This window comes from Zophobas morio, unplaced genomic scaffold (genome assembly GCF_036711695.1).
Source record: "Zophobas morio isolate AGI-343-1 ecotype UQ-CSIRO unplaced genomic scaffold, CSIRO_AGI_Zmor_V1 ptg000014l, whole genome shotgun sequence".
Lineage (NCBI taxonomy): Eukaryota > Metazoa > Arthropoda > Insecta > Coleoptera > Tenebrionidae > Zophobas > Zophobas morio.
The window spans coordinates 3641405-3664187 of record NW_026972119.1 but is presented as its reverse complement, the minus strand read 5'-3'; the positions used below and the strand labels follow the sequence as shown (position 1 = coordinate 3664187).

At 33.1% G+C, this 22783-nt stretch overlaps 1 protein-coding gene across 6 annotated transcripts in view; it reads right to left on the bottom strand.

The window, feature by feature from the left end:
- Window positions 1-16828, bottom strand: part of LOC135129206 (uncharacterized) — a 122215-nt gene extending 105387 nt beyond the window's left edge. For all 6 annotated transcript variants that reach the window (XM_064056333.1, XM_064056334.1, XM_064056335.1 and 3 more), the window contains exon 1: window positions 16623-16828. In XM_064056333.1, the coding sequence (XP_063912403.1) occupies window positions 16623-16731 (109 nt within the window). In that variant the 5' untranslated portion in view covers window positions 16732-16828. The remainder of the gene's footprint in view (window positions 1-16622) is intronic.
- Between the last annotated feature and the right edge of the window lie 5955 nt (window positions 16829-22783).

The window sequence follows — 22783 nt, the reverse complement described above, 5'->3', positions numbered from 1 at the left end:
CAACAATCGGCCCAGTACTTTCGGAGATTATCTATCTAATACAAATTGGGACGGCAGACAAACGGACAGACAGACGGACAGACAGACGAAAATGGGAGACTTATTTCTTCGTACTCTGGGGGCATGAAAAGTTGAGAAAACATAAAAGTAGAGAATCGGCCGGCGGATTCGATTACAATACTTTCTTCGTTTACGCTCGGGAAGTAAAAAAGATTTAAAAATATCACCGAATTTAATATTAAAAATTACTTTGTAGACTGAAAAATCCTCATCAACGTTAAATAACGCAAATAATTCCATATTCTGTTGATCAATAGTCTGCAAAAAACGTTGTACTGTGTATTGATATGTGAGTGGACGTTGCCTTTTGCCGCCTTGTCGAAACAGGAGATTAAAGTCATGTTGTTAAGATAATACTTATAAAATTCAAATCTTGTACCGACGTCTTCCAGCATAAATGTATTCCATTAATTTAATGATATGAAATCATACATCAGCTTTAATAAACGCCAAAATCAATCTCTCTGATTTAGGTTATTGTGATCTTTGAAGTTGCTTTTTTATCAAATATACTGGTAAAATATTCCGCCATAATTGACATACAATGGGTTTACTCTTAAGCAATTTTCTCATTTGGTACAAAAGCGCATTTAAAATCACAGTATATTGGCGTAGTAATTTAATGTTTAACAATCCCTCTACTGATTTTATGTTTTGTATACTCTTTCTGTTGTTATTGAAGGAAAATATGTTGAACGGTAGCGTAACCCCTAGTGGACCAACCCGGATTTATTCGCGTGATTTCCGGTTTAAATCAGCAGTTTCCCCTCTGCTGGTAAAGTTACGATTTTGTAAGCAGCTAACCAAATTATTGGTAAATATTTAACCAGATTCCCCCCATGTATGTTTAATCTGCTGAATACCGAAAGTAGATGAATAAATTTTCAGAATTTCGTATCTGCTAGTGGTTGTAAAGCTATTATCTTGATACAGGTGAGCGAATTTCATTAAAACGGAACATTCTGAACCCGTTAAACATCAATACTTTATTATCTTAACGAAGCTGCTCGCTTTAAAACAAGGGTGCTGAGGATTATAAACGAGAGATTGTGACTGTTTCAAACAAAACAAACTTAAAAGAAATACCCCTAGCTCTTAAATTTCTACGTAGGTATAAGTTTTCCAACAAAAAATAAAGAAGCCTCGATTTTATTTCTTGTCTTTTTTGTACGCAAAAGGATTATATTTCAACGAAAGCTGATAGTTTCGGATGAAATAAAAAGTTTGCTAGAAAGATATTTCCATTACATTTTGTACAGTTGGTTTCTCGTTGGTTTGAACGTAAAAATGGATTAGGCGAGTTAAAAGCTATTTACGTTGGATGGGCGGCACAAAAATGCTACTTTTATAGCAAATCGCACTTGATCTTCCTTGGACTTGGGTAGGGTAGACGGAAAGGGTCGAATAGTCAGCCTGACATGCTCAATTAACTTCGGATGTTCGGGCCGTTTTATTCCTATTTGCTGCACGGTATTTTTTAGGATTACTCTACCAGCTGGAGGAGAGATCATTTATTTTCTAAAATAAACGCACAGAGACACGAGTGTGTTTTGAATTAATATTAACGGATATGGTCAAACAAAGGTTTTATCATATTTGTCTCTTGTAAACCTGGGTTTTACTGACAGTTCCAAATTGTGTGTTTCATTGTCATTAGTATAACAGAAATATTTGTAAAAGCAGCGGTGGTGAATTTTTAGTAGAGCATAATTTTTACGTCGCAGTGGGACATTATACTTAGCAGCCATTAGATGACAACAATGAACAATAAGAATTCTCATTTTATGCCTATCTTCAACCCGCTATTGTTAGGAATAAAAGCATCTCAGTCTTTAGACGTTGATTTATGTCTTAAAATAAATAATAGATTTTGCCTCAAATACGAAGATAACAAGACCAACAAAACAATGGTGATTTATTGCAAAGAAATTTTGCAGATTTGTCAATGTTTATGAAGATGTATTTTACGTTCGTTGTTTCTTTCTTAGATGATTTTAAATTATGATAAAGAAAATAATGATATAATATTATCATACTTTTTTTTGTTGGAATTGGAAACAGTATAACTTACACATTAGGCAAAATTTACGCGGATGTGTATTATGGAGACTTCTCATGGTATTTGTATGAATTTAATCCGATAAGATACAGAATTATACAAAAGATAAGTAAGTAAATATAATACAAGGGATTCGTCCAAATTTTAAAACAACTTATTTCTTACACATAATGCAAACAGCCCAGAGAAAAATATTATATAACATGCAATAGGTTTTTGCCATGACATCTTATGAATGGTAAAGGCTGCTGTTCTAGTTCGTCGTTTATTACAAAGGATGTTTAACTATGGACCACTACTACATGCTAGTCATTAGCAAATGTGTGAATTTATTGCAGCAAGTTCATTTTGACGAATGTTTAACTTCCTGTTTTCCAGAGTTTCACAGCTTGTTGATCTATTGTTCCCGTTTTCTGATGAATATTTGATTGCCTAAGAATTTCCGTAAACAAGTATTGATTACTTTGACATAATTTGCTAAATCTACGCATGCGAAAAAAAATCTAAAATAAAATTTTACAATTTGGCTTAAAACCTGCACAAGGGATCTGCATTACGTTTGCTCATAAATTTCGTCTATCTTATCTATTAGATTTTCACTTACTCCGTTCAGACTAAAATATTGCAGTATTCCTTTCCTAGCACCCATCTCAAATCTTACCTTTAAGTCCACAAATAATGTATACACACGTCTTTCGTTTTTGCTTATTTCTTGTTCTACGCAGTATTTACAAATGATTCGTAATGCCCCGGCCATTTTGGATACTTACCTGCCCGTTGAATTTTTTTTTCACTTATTTGTTTCCACAACTTCCAATACCATGGCATAAAATTTATTAAAGTTATTCGCTGATAGTTTTAATACCATTTACACCCAGCCATATATATGGGCAAATTATACCCTCTCTTCACTTTCGACGGAAACCTCTGTCTTTTCACACCTCATTTATAATCTCACATTCTTTTTGCCACTTTCTCCGTTTTAAATATGCACGCCTCATTTTGTACCCGATGGTTTTCCATTGCTGCAGCCATCCGATCTACCTTCACGCTTTATCTTTACTAATTTCCACCTTTTTCTCGAATCGGATGTTTTATATCGCAAAAAACCGCATCAATAAAAACACATGTCTTATTTGCTTCTAAAAGTGGCGTTAAATACTCCCTCCATTTTTTTATCTTTACCTTTTCTGTTGCTATCACTCTTTTTTAGTACCTTTATTAATATATTTCCAGGTTTCCTATATCAATTTGATTGATTTTATTATTTTATTGATTGTTTCTTTTTCCTGTCTTTTTTCCAGTTTTCCCGATATATTGACTCAATTGTTTCGCCATCTCTCCTACCGTCAAATTGTACATATTTTAATATTTTTTGATATTTTATTATTCTTTTTGTTTCCAAATTTGATTTCATTCTTGTGTACTTCTCTACTTCTATAGTTCCTATTTCTTGTCTTTTTATACTACTTCTATTTTTTTGGTTCCCTCCCTTTTTGTTGACAATCACATAGTCAATTACTTTTGCTTCATTGGGTCCCTTAACAATGTTCATTCTTTATTCCCATTTTTATCTTTTGATCGTTTTCAACAACCCTTGCGTTCCTTCGTCCTATTAAATATGTTTTCCCGGTCTGTTCCTTTTACTACATACTACATGTAGTGAAAACTCTTCACGTATTCTTTGTAATTTTTGCAGTTTTTCACTTTTTCTTTGACCGTTTTGTCTATCTACTCTTCATACTATCCTTTTATTCCTGATTCCTGTTACTGTCCTCTCTTTTACTCTCTCTTTTTGTGTTTCTTTGTCTGGTAATGGTATTAATTTTTCTGTCTTTTCTCAATTTTGTATTGTTATCCAAGTTTTCACCAACTCTACGACATCAAATCCTTTTTCATAATCCTAAAAATTAAAACCTTTTTTATTTATACCCACTATAATCTAAAATAAAATTTTCATTTTATTAGCCACATTTTGTTATCGTTTACATGGATATTTTTGTTTCTAACTGGTCTGCCTTGTATCATGTCTTCATCACAATTTCTTTTGTTTTTCAGTATTTTGCTTTCTTTATCCCATACCTACTTTACAAAACTCTTTTACTCTACTTTTACTTCTTTTCTTCTTAATTTTATTTTGAATTTCCCGTCATGTTTTATGTACATTTTCTTGGGTGTGCCATTTTTTTCAGTTTCCATTAATCTTCCAAATATTTTGTTTTTCTTGTCAGTTTTTCATATGCACTAGAATTACAGTTGCTCCAATTTTATAACTGCTGTTAAATTTTGAATGAAGTTTTATGTTTGTCCCAATATTTCTTCCGTTACCTTTATAAGAACCTTATTTTTACTATTTCTTATTTCTTGTCTTCCTGATTTCCTTTCAACTCTCTGCAAATTTTGATCTGTTGTTTCTTAGTCTCATGGTTATCTTCCTGTATTTTCATCGGTTGCTTATTTATTTCCTCTGGCTTTCTTAATACTTGCTACATTTATTCTTCACTTTTTCTTTTTTTTTATGATTTCCCATCTTTCTTAATTGAATTAAGTAGCAAAGGCTTAATTCTCCCTTCTACTGTTTACAGCGTTATCGCTTATCCTTTGCTAATGTTTGTTTCTTACGTTGTTGAATAGGTATTATATTATTCTACTTTGATTCACTGAATTTTTCCTCTTCTCTACTCCGGTTGGAATCCAAAATGTTTTTATTTTTTAGAACTGCTTATACTCGTACAAAATGTCACAAAATGTTGAATACTTACTATGTAAGAGTAATAGTTTTCTAACAGTTGGACTCTTCTTCTACTTGGTATTCGCTGTTTAACGCAAACCAACACATACATCGATGAAGAATGGAAATGAAATTAAATCTGTATACCTATAGTTTATTTTTGTTGTTAGTTCTAATTATAGCATTAAAAACATTGCCGATTATAATAAGTTAATAACTATAACAAATTCGATTTTTTCTCCTTTCTTTCCCTGTGTAAAATTTTATAGTTATATGAATATGAATTACAGTAATTCTCGTTGATCGAAGTTCAAAACAACAACACAGTCGTTTTCAAAACTGTTGGTGCTTGCGTATGAAATTTTGTTTTTGTGCTAGGAAGCGAAGATTGTGAAAATGGTTTATTCTGTTAAACAAGACACTTTTATGGCTATGTCTTGTTACCGCATTGGGACTTCGTAAACGAACATCTTTAACAAGATTGCCTCAGCAGTCAGGAGTTCCTCTTGCAACATGAAATTGAACAATGGGTCCAAAGCATTGACGAAAGGATGTTACAGAACATTTTTTTAATTAAAAAGAGAGTGAACATGTGCCTTGAACAAAATCATTTTCAACATTTACTGTGACGCTTAATCACAATAAATTTCTTTCTTTTTATTGTAATGAATTAGTTTTATATTTTGAGATATGAAGAATTTAGGCAACCAGTCATACAGATCCGTGTGGTATCTGTGGTGAATCCTTGGGCATTTAGTAACATTGCCATAAATTGATAGGCGGCACACATCCATGACCTACTTCGACCCTATAATCATTAATAGAAATCCTGTATATTATTATACTAGTTTAATAAGAGGAACGAGTGCTACAATATGTCTTATTAAACGAGTGTAGTATACAAATGTTTCACTTTGCTCATGATTTTATGAAATAAAATAGAAAATCTGGTTACGATTATTATTTAGGGTTTTATTTGAACATGATTTATGTAGATGGCAACACTATCGAATGACGAACTCGACGAACTGTGGACGAAGTTATGGTTGTGACCGGTTAGATTTGACGCTCATGTGAAATCATGGAACCGACTGTTACCAAAAAACAGTTTCCTAAAGGCTTCCATTGTTAAACTGTTTTTGGTTTCACAATGAGCCCATTGTTAACGCAAAGTAGAAAAACATTATTACTTAATTGTGTTCTGACCCGACCTGACCTCAATATTGTCTCAAATAAACAAATTCTAAACAGTTGTGTGAATAAATTAAAACCAAAAAGTACATCCTTTAAAACATTTGTGTTTTGTGAAAGAAACATTAATAACATATTTTTTTTATTTACAAAAATTTTATACTCGGTTATTTTGACGGGGCTGTTTTCTCGAAAGCTATTTTGTCGGGGCTATTTTGACAGGCCACGTATTCACACAATACAGAAGATATCACTCAGAATCATTAATTAGGAGATTCTTTTTATCAAGAAAGAACGGATGATGAGGTTTTCAGAACTTAGAAAATTATACAAGGGGCAAGTTTCAGAACTGAAGGAATATTTCCTGAGACGAACAGAAAGAAGCGAACTGTTTTGGCTCATAGCAAGGGCAAACTTGAACCCCACACTTTCAAATCTATCTAATTCCAAAGAAATGCACACGCCCCACACACTAGAAAACATAATAAATAAGCTAAAATAAAAACAACTGTACGAACTTCAGAGTCTTAGAAGAAAACCATACTCCTATCAACAAGAAAATGTCACTGATTTGGTTAAAAAATTCAAGTTTGTATGTCAAAAGGGAGGGTTTTTTATTTGGTATTCAATACTAAATAATTAATACAAAGAATTACAGAAATATCTAAGTAAAAAAACGACTGTTGTAGACTTTGCAATAACCCGAAAACCAGTATGCACATAATTTTATCTTGGAACTTTCTAGCATAAATAGACTACAAAAATTAAACACAAAATTTGCGACAATTCTGAATATATAAGTACTAAATTGCTATAAGTCATTGTACTTGACATGTTTACTTATTCTTTGTTATTTTTCATTCAAGTAATAGGTTCTTACAGCGAAGGTGGAGGTAATGGTTATAAAGTTTATTTTGCCAATTTAAATTAAGAAAACAACATACCAAACTGCGTAAAACCCATAATTAAAAAAAAACAATAGTCTTACATGTTTACAGTTCGTAAATTCTACTTACTTAAAAATTTAATCGAACGCTTGGTTCTTTACTTGTACAAACAATACAAAACAGAAACAATCGCAAAGCCATTAAAAGTTCAAACAAACTTTTAATCGCAGCCTCGAAGCAAATGTTTAGGAGTGTTACTTTTTCATTAATAAATACGAGTAATATGCTATATATTGCAAACTTCATTAGGTAAAATTATGTCTCCATATTGAATTTAATCTCACGTATTATGGATGTAATACATGTTATAAATTTCTTTATTACGATAATAAGTACTGACAAATCCTTAGGGAACATATGAAAACAAGCTTTCACGAAGTTAATTACCAGAATTACTGTAATTAAGACAAAACCCTGTTTTTGCGACAAGCAAAACCGATAGTTGAAAACTTAATACCCTCCAACGCATTCATTGTACGGTGTCAACTTCTGTAAGAAAACACTTTTTAAGTTAATTTTATAAAATAAAATTTTATCCATGGCAAACACGACTTTCTAGAATCAAATAAGAGTTAACGTTAACTCGTGGAAGTTATCAAATTCAGCGTTTTTTCTGCTTTATTTAAACCGACAAGAATACATAAGTTCGGATAATCAGATCGACCTCGATGTGCTGACGGCATCTCTTAATAAGAAAACTTTTTTAATTCAAATCTGTTGCTTGCAGCTCGGTGCGTGAATAGGGGGTGAAAGTACTTTATGTAGGTTTGCCACTTTATTGATAGGGTTTAGGTCGAAAGGATGATTGAGTTATAAAACCGTTGCTTCGATATTTCGAGGCACTCGTTATTCAAATTTGAATCAAACGTAGCGGGTGATGACCTGTCAGGGATGAAATTTTGACAAATTGTCGCTGAATCGACTCGTAAAGTGTTTTCTGTTTTCATTTTATTCGGCAGTTTATTTATTCTAGAAAAATAAACTTTTTTTTTATTTTAAAAAGCAGTTTCGTTTGCAGCAGACGCTTTTTGATTGACCGCTTATTCGCAAATTAGTAGCGCAGCAGAACAAGAAGACACTTTCAAGTTTGAAGATTAGTTAATCTCATTCTCCTTGCCTTAATTTTATCGAAACTTGCTCTACGCTGAGTGGAACAAATAGAGAATTAGTTCATCAGTTCGAATACATTAAACTCTAGTCTGTCGCGCAAAAGTTTGCGTCAGCTCGGTATCATTTTATTTTCGCTGAAAATCCGATTTTTTATCCGTATTATAGGAACTTTCCTACAATGCTATTCCATTCATCCTCTCTATTCAATATTTAACACAATCGTTTGAGGCTTTGAAAAGAGTTTGACAGCATTATAGTGCGGCACTTCACTTATCTTAAATTCTGTACGTGAACTCTATCGCCTCGATATTCGATATTAAAAATTTTTGTAAATAATTTAATTTTCTATTTGGATGTATCTGTGTGAGATTAATTTTTAAAAACCATCTGCTGCTGTCCGAATTTTTGATCGAAGTTGTTGACTATACTTACATATTAAAGATTGAATTTTGATTGAGAATCCACTACATGTTCCACCGAGTGTTAAATCAAATTACGCTCATGTACGGTTATTGTCAGAGTTGGATAATTGAATCATTAATTACAGAAGTTAGTCGGCACTATGAAGCAGTGATTTTAGAATGGAGTTTCATTTGCAGATAGAGTTATCTGAAGTACTCGACTATTCAGGAAGTTGTAAGAGCTCCTTAGTGGTATAAAAAAATTAGTTGTTCTGTAGATGCAAGTTTTATTCAATTCCAGTAAACATTTAATACAAAAACACCCTTCTATAATGCTCAGCAAGTAAACAATTGGACAGACCTGTTGCATTATTTATTTTAGTCCTGTCGAGTTTAAGATAGATATATTGGTTTTTATAAATTAAATACACACATTTGGAATGGATTGGTTGCAATGCATTTCTTATTTTCATTGCTCGGCTTGGTGCGAAAATTAATAAATCTTATATATTACGCAGTAAACACATTTTTTCAATTGTCTAGTGGATATTTTTAAGCAAGATACGTATGTCTTTTAAATGTTATGTGACAATTGTATTTATATTTAGCATGTTCCATATACCTAACATATAATAACATAATTACATATTTTAGTAAATGAAAAAGTCATTACAGATAAAAAATGTTCTATCGGACAATTTTTTTGTGGCCTTAAAGCGATAATGATAATTTATAGGTAAAATATGCATATATATCAAAACTTGGCGTGTATAATTAGCCGTTGGCAACAAGTAGCATTTTTATACATTTTCGCTACTAGCTCAAAAGGAAAAGAAGTCTATAATGATTTATATCACGTAATTTAGATACTATCTGAGTTCAGAGAGTATAGTTTTCATAAGGACTAAATTTTGTAATAAATAATATTAAAATTTGTTTCATTACAAGAAAAGCGAGTTTGTCCTGTTTTCTTACGTTTTGTGAACTACTATAGTGTAGTATTTCAGGCATAAGAAGACAAAAACAGGCTGTTCATCGTTTCTACATCTGTGTATGTTGCAATATTTTATGAATGGATAAACAGAAGTACGTGCTTTATTATGGTGAAGAAAATTTTGATATACAGGGTTTTAGTAAAAAAAGACTAAGAAGAGGTCAATTAGAATAAATGTAAAAATATATATGTTCCATTTGAAAAAACTAAGTTGTGGTTACGCCTTAGAAAACAAAACACTCCGTACAGTTGAAAGTAATTTTAGTGTATTGTCTTGAGAGAACGTTATAACTTTCATCTTTCTATTTTTAATAATTAATGAGCTATCACGGATTATGCCCTGAGTGACTCACCATGCATATTTGAAACTTAGTATTGTTGACTCATCAAAACACAGAATTCTGCATGAGAGAACAATAAGGGAGTCGACAATGGAAAGATTGTAGCATACACGCTGATTTCGAAATGCGTACATTAAAAAAATGGGAAAGAGCTCACAATAAGATATATTGCACTGTCTAAAGTTTACGTTCCTAAGTGGTAGTAATGTCTAGAAAAAAATATTTGAAATTAAATATAAATCGTTATACACGCCACTTGTGGTGTTTTTAGACCTACCATAACTACTATCCATCAGTGAATGGCACAGAACGACTGGGATTAAGAACCAAAAACGCGGCGCACTGATAAGCAACCTGCAAAAACACGATAACGGCCAGTTATGTATCAGTTGGTTGCCGTCGTATGTTCGGTTAACGTCTTTGACAATGGTGATTTTGTCCAATTCAGAGCGTGTCGACATGACAATGCTTTATGGTGTGGCTGATGGAAAGCCCAACTTGGCCCGCGAATTGTAGATCGAGCGCTTTCCAAATCGCCCGATTGCGTAGGCGCGAACATTTACATCAGTGGTACAACATCTCCGAAAGCATGGTACCTTCAAACCTCAAATTCACGATCATGGTTGTGATAGGTCCGAAAGAATACTGCAAGCTGAAGAACAAATTTTGGAACGCTTCGAAGAAGAACCCGACATCAGCACTGACTCGCCGACTTGCAGCTGAAGTTAGAGTTTCACAGTTTGTAGTGCATCGTACATTAAAAGTACAAGGCCTACATCATGCAAGCTTTGGACCCCGTTGATTTTCCACGTCGTGAAATTTACTAAATGGTTGTTACAGCAATCTCATGAACGCCCGAACTTTTTATTGCATTCTGTTTACCGATGAATCGGGATTCACTCGATATGCTGTTTTTAACAGCCACAACACTTACATACGCTCGTCAAGAAGTACGATTTCTACGACGGTTTTCCATAAATGTGTGGGCCGGTATCGTAAATGACCGCTTAATTCGACCTTATGTTTACCAAATACACTAAACGCGTCGTACCTCGAGTTTTTTAACAATGTGTTGGAAGGACAGGTAGATGTGGAAGTGCCTCTAGATGAACGAGTTCGCATAAGGTACTTGCATGATGGAGCACCACCCCATTTTGCTAGGCCAGTAACTAAATGATTAAATAACCATTTTCCTAATCAGTGCGTCGGTAGAAGCGGCCCAGTAGCTTGGCTTCTGCGTTCACCCGATCTCAATCCGTGTAATTTTTGTCTGTGAAGTCGGACGAAACAGTTAGTTATTATGGAAATCAACAAAAGTTTCAACAACGAATGGAAGTAGCAGCCGCTACACTTCGTGGAACTTCAGGAGTTTTTTTTACGTATCCGTGCAAACATGTTGAGACGTGCTGAAGCCTGTATTGCTATCAGCAACAACGTTTTGAACATATATTGTAAAAAGGTAGTACCATTCTAAATTGCTCTTATATTTGTTCTAATACACAATGTGGAATCGCTGGGACGAGGACCAAACATCCGTCAGAATAAAAACGCGATTGCCATTAATCATTACCAAAAATCGGTCCTTCTCAGAACCACCATTTGTTTCTACAACTAATAATCTTTCGCATTGACTTTTAACGACGAATGAACGAATTAGAACCTAACAAAAATCGGTTTTGCTTTTAGTTGAAACTGAAAGTGCTTACATCGTTTTTATTCGTACATTTTTCCACCTACTGTTTAAAGGTGGATCAGTGGCATCGTGTCGAGGGTAGTGTGTGGTGGTTTTGCACCATTCGACTTTTAATTTGTTTTTTCAATATTTCCACTTTACTACGGTACGTGGTGCCGTGGTTACAATGATTGCATATGTTTCGAAATCACTCTGTATATTTTGTGCAATTCCCAAATTTATAACTAATCATATACATCATCAAAGGTACAAGAGGTATACTATCCTCAAAGATATTTGGCGTTTATGACTTCACACCAATTTGACTCCCATTATAATTCAATAGGCCGTCACAACCGGATGTCTTAAACCCGCTCACCGATACCTACCTGAAAAGACCTTTTCGACGTGCCAGGGACGGTCGAGACGCGAAGGACCGGACTCAGAGTAATTTTGTTTGTTAAAATTTTCAAATTTCAAAATTTCCTTACGGAACATGATTTATACTTTGAAGAAAATTACACAAAGACACAATTATTAGAAGTGTTACACACTCGAAAATTTGAGAAACAATATAAAATAGATGCTATGGCGCGAGATCGTGGATTTAGGGTGATTAGTAGACAGCGGATTTCTGTCGGGCTACGTCACGATTATAGGTGGGGACGCGCTGGATCGCCGGGACTCAGTAGCGGGTGATAGATAATCATTGAATTTGAATATCACTTATTCCATAAGTACAATTAACGATTTATTAATCAAACGGCTAAGTAAATGAGAACTGGAATTAACAGCAGAGTGCAACGAATCAGCGGTATTCTAATCTCAAATAAACGAAGTGCAGCCCGTAACTGCAATGAATTCCCATCCCGTACGAGCCGTACCGAGTTTGGCTTTGTCTAGCCCGACCGAAATCCGCTCTCTACATCACACTTCCGCCGTACCATTGTATATTTAACCCCATCGAACTAATCTGGTCGCAAATGAAAAATAATATAAGAAGGAATAATACGGCACCAAAATTTAGTAGTGCAACAATTGACATAATTAGGGAAGAAGCTTCCAAAATAACTGCCGAAATGTGGGCCAATTGTGTACGACATTCCACAAAAGAAGAAGACCAGTACAGGGCACGGTTGATAACACCGTTAATTATTAATTTAGAAGAGTCGAGTGATGATGACAGTGACTATTTCGATCAATAAATAAGCAGTAGTAGTTAATAAGTAAATAGTTGTGCTGTAATAAAAATAAAAAACTCGAAAGGCGCAGTTGTCGGTAAATGCAAAACTCAGATCCTGCCCTGTGCTTTTACCAGAAAAGGTCTTTTCAGGTAGGTATCGGTTTAAGACATCCGGTTGTGACGGCCTATTGAATTATAATGGGAGTCAAATTGGTGTGAAGTCATAAACGCCAAATATCTTTGAGGATAGTATACAAATTAAGTACACAGACATTTAGAATCACTGCGGAGAGTGTTTTGTGCACTGTTTTAAATACTTCTATATTTTTAGTCAATTCTGTAGTATAATGCACTTTAAGGCGCTTTTAGTTAATATAAATATGTGTTATTTTGATTTTAATAAAAAAAAAACACCTTGAGATTTTTAGCTCTTATCTTTTTCTATTTACTGACGATAATTATTACATTATTACAACTAAATTTAATGTTTTTTTGAGGTTTCACAACTTAAATAAAATGAAAATTTCGGTCACCCATTCCAGTCTCTCTGTCACCTGACTGTCTGTTTTTGTATGTTTGACAGTGGTTTTAGTAGGCAAATAATTTTTAAAAGTAGGGAAGCGATTATTTCGAAATTGTATGTGTATTTTAAGATTATCGCGTATGTTTCGTGTACTACTCAGTTTTCCTGAACAACTGACGCCATCATTTCACAGTTCTATAAATTTGATCTAAAGTACATATCATAACATGTGCTTTTACCCTTTAATAATATTAATGTTTTTACTATAAAATTAAATATTAAATATATCTGCCATTATAGTAAAAGTATAAAATGATATAGTGCATCAAAAATTAACACATTAAAAGTTATGCTATAACAAAATTTTATAAACTTTATAACTGTACAATCGACTCTCTGAAGTAACAACAGATTACGTAATAAACTTCTTCAAAATTTATTTCTTCATCTCCCTTAATAAACTGGTAACTCCAAAAATAGTGACACCGATATATTGACGGAAGATATAATGGAATATCAGGATGAATAATCTTTTACATAAATACAAACTCCTCCACTTCTACGTTTAGGACCATTAGTTTTAAAAAATTTCAGACAACAGAACAGCAGATAGACTAGTTGATTGTATAAAGCAAAGAAGGTCAATATACCGAGAGAGCAAACAACACTATCAACGACGGCGATGGATTTTTGAAGAATTGTCTTTGATGGAATTTTCGTCTTATCAGATTACCAGCAATTTGAAACTTTAAGTTGCAAATACAAATTTCAGAATTCCACCGCTGTCTTCAATCGTGTTTTTTATCGCTCTCTCTGTATTTCGCCTGAAGAGAGCAGATAACTGAAAGTTCGGGAAGATTACTTAGTTTATTGGCTATCCAAAAGTACAGTTTTGTACCCTTACAACAATAGTCTACACTTGATTCGTCAAAACTTTGAAGTCTTTACCACTACATTTAAGTGTCACAATAAAGTGCCAGAAATAATTTGGATCTGAACATTTTGTTACGGAAAAACTCACTTGAAGCATATGCATAGCATGTTCCTTTAGCTGTACTTTAATAGTTCACACATATTATAAGTTATAGAGATTATCATTAAAAAATAAAACTTGCAAAATTAAATATTATGATTTTTCGAAGAAGGCGTAGGTATATGTTCGTCCGTACTCCGTACTATACATTATGCCTTAACGGTATAAAAGTATGTTTTGATCATATCAGAAACAATTCAACTAATTTTCCTGAAATTTTTGAAATAACTTTATACATTTTATAAGGGACGAGAAAATAGTAATACATACGAAGAAAACAGAAGAGAAGGAAAACAATTCAAGATCTGAAATATACATAAAATGTTGTTTTAAACAAGAACTTTAAACCGCCGCTTTAACGTTAGATTAATTTTTGGGAATTAATTAAAACAAAATAGAAAACACTTTTAAAAGAAATTCGATTCGAAAATTACAAAAAACATCCAAAACTCATGTGTGGCAAGAAGATATAACTCTCCTACAACTCGTATACTTCTTTAAGCAACAGTTGTTCACAAAAAAAAATAGAAAATATATAGTCGACAAAAAAGACATTTCTGATATTAAAAAAATTACTTGGTTGAGCAATGAATAAAATGAGATAAATGTTAGAAAGATCTTGGCAAAGATTTATCCTAGTAATGTTAAAACAACACTGTAACGCAATCGATACATATAATTTATTTCAAATCTGAGTAGTAGAATAAAATTTCAGATCCGATCATGTAGCGGCTAACCGTGGTCATTTGATTGGACGATGGTCCATATCAGTTGGTAGTTAATCAACGTTTTGAATTCGAATGAAATCGTAGGAAAATATTCATTTGAATTCAAGGTGAACTGAAAACAGTTAGATAATGAAACATCGCCAGTGGTAATAAGTCATTACGTAACTGTGTTCTATAAACACGCAATTTAAACGCCGGAAGGATGAAAACATGGCTTACTTTATTATTTTAGAATATTTCATTTTAATTCTTCATCAAGAGAACATGGGATTTAATTAGATGGAACCTAAGCTAGGAAAAACAACAATAAACAACGAACCACAATTTGCGATATGTGAAGCCTCCAGATTACTTTTTTATTTGATTGGGTGTATATATTCTTCTTTCACCAAATATTTCATAATTAAGGCTTTTTGCGTCCGTATCAGGAAATATTAACGAAGTCTCCCTATTTTATGGAATATATTTTTGTAAAGTAATGTTAAAATTTAATCAAAAAATATACGTACCTAATCATTAATTTTTGTAGCAAACTGTAGACCCTGCAGTAAAGAATACTTTATTTTACACTCCTTTGGATTATACCTTTGGGAACGGTGTATAAAAATGTTAGCGAATTACGCAGATACTAAGGTAAATTCCAAACTGCGTTTAATTTGTGCTTGTAATATAATATATCTTTATACTTTTTGGTTTCATTTTAAATAAAAAAGCAATGCGCCTATAGAGCATTACGTGATTTTGTGAATACAAGAGATACTCTCCAAATGAGAAAACTTTTAATTTAGGATAACGAGATTATGGAGTGAAGAGGATAATGTGAAAGATCCTTTAAAGCAAAAGATAAATATCTGTGCAGGAACAACATCGACCTCCTTGGAAAGAATCTCTTATCGGTGATAACTTGCCTGCACAAAAAGTGTAAGTTTATTTACGCTTCTGAAGCACAACCAGTACCACACTGACAGTTCTGAGTGGCAACGAGAGAATGTTTAGGTAATTTCCTATAGTTCAGATATTTATAAGATAGTTTTAACCAAAAATTATCAAAAGAGACCGCGTACTGGCTTTAAACTTATATTGATTTCGATTTTAAATGGAATTACTTCATCAATATTTTGCCTAATGTCCAAAAAAAATGTCTTAAAAAAGACAAGATAATAAATTTTGGATCTATAAAACAGTACCTACAAAGGCAAAACTTTTAGAAAGTAATTTAAATGCAAATTACAAAAAGGATTTAAAAAATCTAAAATGAAAGCATTTGTAAAATTGTCTAATTGCAGTATTGTGTCAACTTCTGGTTTGGAAATAAAAATATAACAGAAGTTTAAAATCCGTTGATGATTGACTAGCTTATCTAGATTTGTCGCTTCTCAGCCGTGCTAGAATATTCTCGTGTTACAAACTTTGTGAAGAAGCCGCACATCAAACAAAGAAAATCTCGTACTAAGCCCAAACTAAATAAATTTATGATAAGATTTGAGCGTTTAAGTACGAGCTGAACCATATCCCGTATAAATTCGGCTAAACTCGCTCCCAGATTCATAGAATTAGCGTAATCCAGCGTCAAACAACCGCAACTTGATATCGGGGCGAATTAAGCGATCCGGAATTTCCGGGAAGAGCGACTGTTTACCGGAACTCACCGGCATCATTCGATTCCTGCGAGACGACGAAGCTCCGGCGACGGGATCCGAGGAGCAGCAGGAGCAGGAGTAGCCCCCGCAGGAGCGTCTCCTGCCAGCCCTGCCTCATGGTCACTCAACACTTTCACATGGCGCGTACGCGGCCCTCACGCGGATCATGCTGCAACGCACTGCCGCCGTGGCCGCCGCGCCGCTGATGCCTGCTGCTGCCGCCGCCACCACCACCGCCGCCTTCCGCAGGGGCGCGGACACCGAACGCGCATCCCACGACACAGCTGTTCACTTGTACGAAGAGGAGTTTACGTGGCCTTGGTGGTGGAATCTATAGGTTATCATTGTTTATTATTTTTGAAAATAGAAAAATTCAAAAATACGATTTTTGAACACTCTGGTTAGAGATTAAAATTTTTATAATGACTAGTTGAATACTTTTTTTTATTTTGTCCTTTTCCTTTGTTCGTTGCTTGGTTTAATCCGTTTGCCCATTTTCAACAGACATGTTGCGTACTTTAGTGGGCTTTCGGTATTTCAAGTTCAATGATTTTTTTCGCGTGAAACCATTTCATGTCAGATTGATTAAATAAAACACTGTTGCTAATGGATTGTTTTAAATATGCGGTAGGTGTATAATGGAAACGAAATAAAAAAAACGGTATACTTTTTTAGTGGTCGCACTTTTACGTTGTTCTGAGGATTTTGTTTATGCACGAAAACATAAAGAGTAATAATAATGATAATCATAACAGTAATTCAAACTCCTTCTTGCACCTGATTGTATGATTAATTGATTAATAATAAGGTTGTGCAATAGAATGACAGAAACAGGTTTTTTTACACTAAGACGTTTGGTATAGTGCATTTCCGATGTTTGTTTAATTTGATGATATGTACATAGAAAAAGGGGAATAATATTTGAAACGGTTTCAAACAACCATCATACATATAATACAACTTATGCTGGATGATGCTAAAAAACTGGAACAAAATTGACGATAGGCTTGAGTAGTATCTTAAAAAAAGGTCCCCTAATCTCATCTTTTTCGTGATCAGTGAACGTCGGATTTCCATTTAAGATCATCATATAAATTAGAAAAATATCTATCCATTTGCAGCATTTTATGTAGATGAATACCTAAATGTTTCGATTGTTTCAGCGTTATCGCGTTGACTGACGTGGATCTTAGAGACTTGGTAATTTTTGGGTTTCTTTTTTTTCAGTGGTATTTTTAGAATCTGCTCCATCGTAGCAGGGAGGAAATGCAGCATAAGAACTGGGTCATCAAATCAACTAGAACGACTTAGTGTGTCGTAGAATTTCTTACACAGTTATAGGCAAGAAATGAAGGTCAGATTGAGTTAATCTTATCATGAAAGGTTTGGTAAAGCACGAAGTTATGAATTCAGAATATTTAAGGCAACAAACATAGTTAATAAAACGTCGATTATTTGGTAATGTATTTAAGTGTACCTATTTAATTTTTTTAATAAGACTGCGAATGTAAAGATTGCACGAAGTGTTGCTCGATTTTCTATCGCCTCTTAATAAGGACAGCCTACAATAGTATATTTCAGTAACTCATAAGTCATAACTTCCAGTAAAAACACATTCCATATGGTCCATGTTAACAGGAACGGATTTCTAGACATTTTACTTCCCGAGCGTGAGCTAATAATCGAGTCCATCAGGCGACTGGCTACTTTCACATTTTCTCGATGTGTTATGACCCCTAGAGTACAAAAATACAGGTCTCCCGTTTCCGTCTGTCTATCCGCCGTCTGTGTGAATTTTTGTAGACAAATAATCTCCGAAACTACCGGACCGATGTTTGGCAAATTTTATATGGGTATTATGAATGTCATGTAAATGATAAAACGCTAACCAAACTTTGTCTAATCATCCCCACCAACAATATGATGACGTTACCTCAAAATTGTACATAGTAAATGGGTTCAAAATTGTATAAAATCACCTAGTCCTACACGTATAGTTTATTAACTCGTGTTGATTTTTTACGTGAGACATTCAGAAAATCAAAATTATACGTATAACAACATTTTGCAATTTAATGTTCAAACTGCAAAATCGAATGGTTTGAAATCTTGTGGGCGTTTTAAAGTTATCAGTAAATTTTTAACCAAAATATATATGTTTATATCTTATCCAAAATGGTGCAAAATATGATGTGTGTGTACTTGTGATTTATTATTCCATTAATATTTTTTTGGAATTGTTTGTACAGGGTGACTTAAAAAAAATAATGAATGAGTCAATTTATTTTATTGAATAAATTAGGCATTGCAACAGTCAATGCTTTGAAATTTTGCACACGTTTTAAACTTATCGCAAGCATAGTATTTTTTTTCAAAATATATCTGTTTATTAAAAAAAATTATGACGTCATCTCAAAACTTTACTGAACAAATCCTATCGAGAATGTGCAAAATATGATGATTGTATGATTCCGATTTATCACTGCATCCATATTTTATAGAATTGCTTATAGAGGGTGTCTCAAAAAAATTATGAATGAATCAATTTATTTTATTGATTAAATCAAGATCGGCTCACTTCACATTTCCTAAAAATTTGGGAATATAACACTGCTGTTATTAGTACTACACTGCACCTACTGAAATTGACATACATCTCCTTGCAAAAATGCTGAAGACGTCATCACATAATTTTATAAAGGAAAAACTTATTTGAAACATACACGTAGCATATATTTAATTTAACATTACATCCATATATTTATTTTAAATTATAGAGGTTCTCAAAAAAAAAAATAAAATTCGCAAAATCAAGTTTTAACATTTTTTTTTTCTTTATTTATGTATTCACCAATACTGTGAATGAAATTTTAAACAGTTGTCCTAATATTTCTATTTATTACTATTATAGTGCATTTAGTGACGTATATGACTTATTTTATCCATATTAATCAATAAATCCACAAATAAATAACAGTAATTTGTTTTTAAATTTACCTACAGTTTTATTTTAACATAAAAAAATTGTCATAAATAAATAAAGCTTGTAGTACCATTTTTTCACCTTGTCTGAAAAATACTATTCTTCTATCCATAACAGACTTCTTTAAAAAATTATAAGACATTTCAGTTAACGATCTTCTCAAGAAAACTTCTAATGTCATGTTGCTTTATTAACATACTTTTGTTTTACTGTTATTTGCAATGGATTTCCCAAAAAAAAAATAAATCACTGCGTGTATGAATCATTTTAGTTTCCAAGTGACGTTAAAGTGATGTCACATTAGGATATTCGTATATTTTTTAATATCAAAATTAGAGTAAATTAATTTTGTATTATTAAAAATATTGTAAAACTCTAGGTAGTATTAGTACTTCAACTGTTCTGACTTTTATTATTTGAACCCAAAATGTAAAAACGTTTTTCTTGCAGGAAAGAGCAGTCAAGGAACATTAAACGCAGTGTATTTTTTTTTATTCACAGAGAAGTTATTTTACTAAATATTTCATCTCAAAAACTTGTAATTCTAATTTACGGATTTACTAAATTAAGTAATGTGTGCATAACTTCTGCCTTAAAAGGGTATAATGAATTCCTTGATATAATCACTTTTTAAATAAATTGTCTGATTGATTCCACCAGAAATATTCATAAAAACTTTTGCCTAATTTCCGAAATTTTGTAACAGCGGCTATTCTGTGGATCTTCTACATTTAACGGTAGTTTTACTCAGTGACCGGAGAAACTATATTATTAATATTTAATTAGCTTCGATAGATAATCACAACCATTTGTTGAATCAGATCGGACGTTTGTTTACCACTGCCACAGGGCTAACATGATACTAACACAAAGAATTAACACTAAAAATATAAACACCACGCATTAGTATAGTTATTGCAAATACATTACTAAAGACAAAGACTACCTACTTGAGGAATATGTGCGGTGACCAGGTCAAGTCCTATCTTTTTAGTTAGACTTTAAAATGTCTTTGAAAGGGATTCTACTGCCAATAAATTTTCCACTACTCCCCGTCCCGAGGATCACAATTTCATTCACTCAAAGTGCATTCTCATGTCAAAATTTGGTGTTAGTAGGTATTTATCAACCCTTGCTTATGTCTATTCGTTTGCAATCGTCGTCGGTGCATACTCTAACGTTTACGACGTTGATTATTCAATATAGTTGAAGTAAGTAAAAAGATGGTGTCGACTGGTACTCGCAAGAATGATCTCATATTACTTGAATCACCTTTCCTGTAGGAACGTAGTGGTTCCAGGTTTGGATTAGGATTGATGTGCGACCAAAGATACATTGTTCAACGTTCCAGTTATAAGGCGGCGTCGTTAGGCGGAAAAATTGATCTGTTGAGTCTAAAATAGACTGAATAGTCGCGTTCAAAATTCCAAGAAATTTTCTTTCAGAGAGTGCAATTGTTTAACCACTCGCTTCCACATTTGTCCCCATAGATATACCTACCCCATATATGAATCATGTATATATACGTACCCGCTAATCGTCCACGGATGTAACACGAGCACAAGAGCCAAACCTAAGTAAGGTGAACGTCAAAATTCGAAAACTGTAGCCTGTGATTGGCTCAAGTCCGATTCCCATCTACTGAATTACCTGCACCAGCGCTAAGGTGAGATTGAGAGCGAATATAAACCATTAAATCACATTTTATTACTTAACTTTTCACAGCTTGTACAATACAAATATATAGGTTCTTTGTTTCTGTTTTTTGTCTTTAAGTGACTTTATCATACAGAGAATTTCTAAAAGTGTTGGACAGGCTATAAGGAAACTGTAGGTCTATTTTAACAATGTTGTGTTAATCGTAAGACGCTAATCAAATTTGTCTATTCGCCCTCACTAAACATTTGATGAAGACAAGTCAAAATTTTGTTAAATAATTCTCGCTTATTTGTGATTTGACATGTAGTGGTCCTCGAAAAATATCCAAATGGCTTTTTGTTAGTGTTACTTTACTTATCTAGAACCTGCATAGCGAAAATTTTCACAAAATACTAATCTTGATTTAGTGATTACTGACTGCAGAATATCGATTAAAATTTACTGAACAAGTATTTCTTAAAAAAAATTGGTCTAAAGTTAGTTAAACAGAACTTCCCTCGCCACTAAAGTACAGACGAACAAACACAGATTCTTCGAAAAATTATACGATTTGTAAAGAAGCATGCCATGCGTATGTTTCAAGTGAATTTTCCTACAACAAAATTTTATAATGAGGTCATCATCATTTTAGCAAGGACATTGATCGATAATTCAATTGAATAGATGCAGTGCAATACCAATAACAATACTACTGTATTCTCAAATTTTCGGGAAAATGGAGTGAATCATTTTTGATTTGATCATTAAAATATATAACTCTATGAATGCGTTGGTACACTATAAGTATAAGTTTATAACATTTTGCATATTTTAGATTTATTCGACAAAATTTTAAGACAAATTTAAAAACTGTAGTACAAATCTAGTGAACTGCTGTCAAAATCTGTTTTGTCCAAGTTTTTAAGGAAAGCTAGAAGAAAAGATTGCGTTGTACAACGTAATCCATATTATTCTTTCTAACTGGCAAGGTTTCCAAGTTTTAATACAGACATCCATTTTCAATAATAAATTATGTGCATCTAGTCATATGCTAAACACCTTGATTTGTATTAACGTCGAAATTTCCTTACGGGATCGATGCCTTTATTCTGATAAAATAACTGACAAGCTGAGATTTTCTTTGATCGGTTTAAGGAAATCCGCACAATGGAAACCTAATTAAGGAAAAGGTTCAGTTTTGTCGTTGAAGTATAACTGAGCTTTGCACAGGAAACAGATCATTATTTGATTCGCATATTATTCTCTTTAAGAGTGTTATTCATACAATTTAATACATTTCTGCTAAAAGAAAAGGTAACAATTTTCCCAGGAAACCTCGCGATGACTGTTGGGAGCTGTGAAAAAAAATAACGAGATGCAGAAGATGGCAAACTTCAATAAAAACAATTTAAAACCATATCATAACTGCTACTAAATTTCGTTTTTCTTTGTGAACTCCCTGGTGTATGTTATTTGTATTTACTACGTGATCTACTTAACATAATTCTCGTAAAGCACAAAATCTAACGTACTTAACAAACTAGTTTCT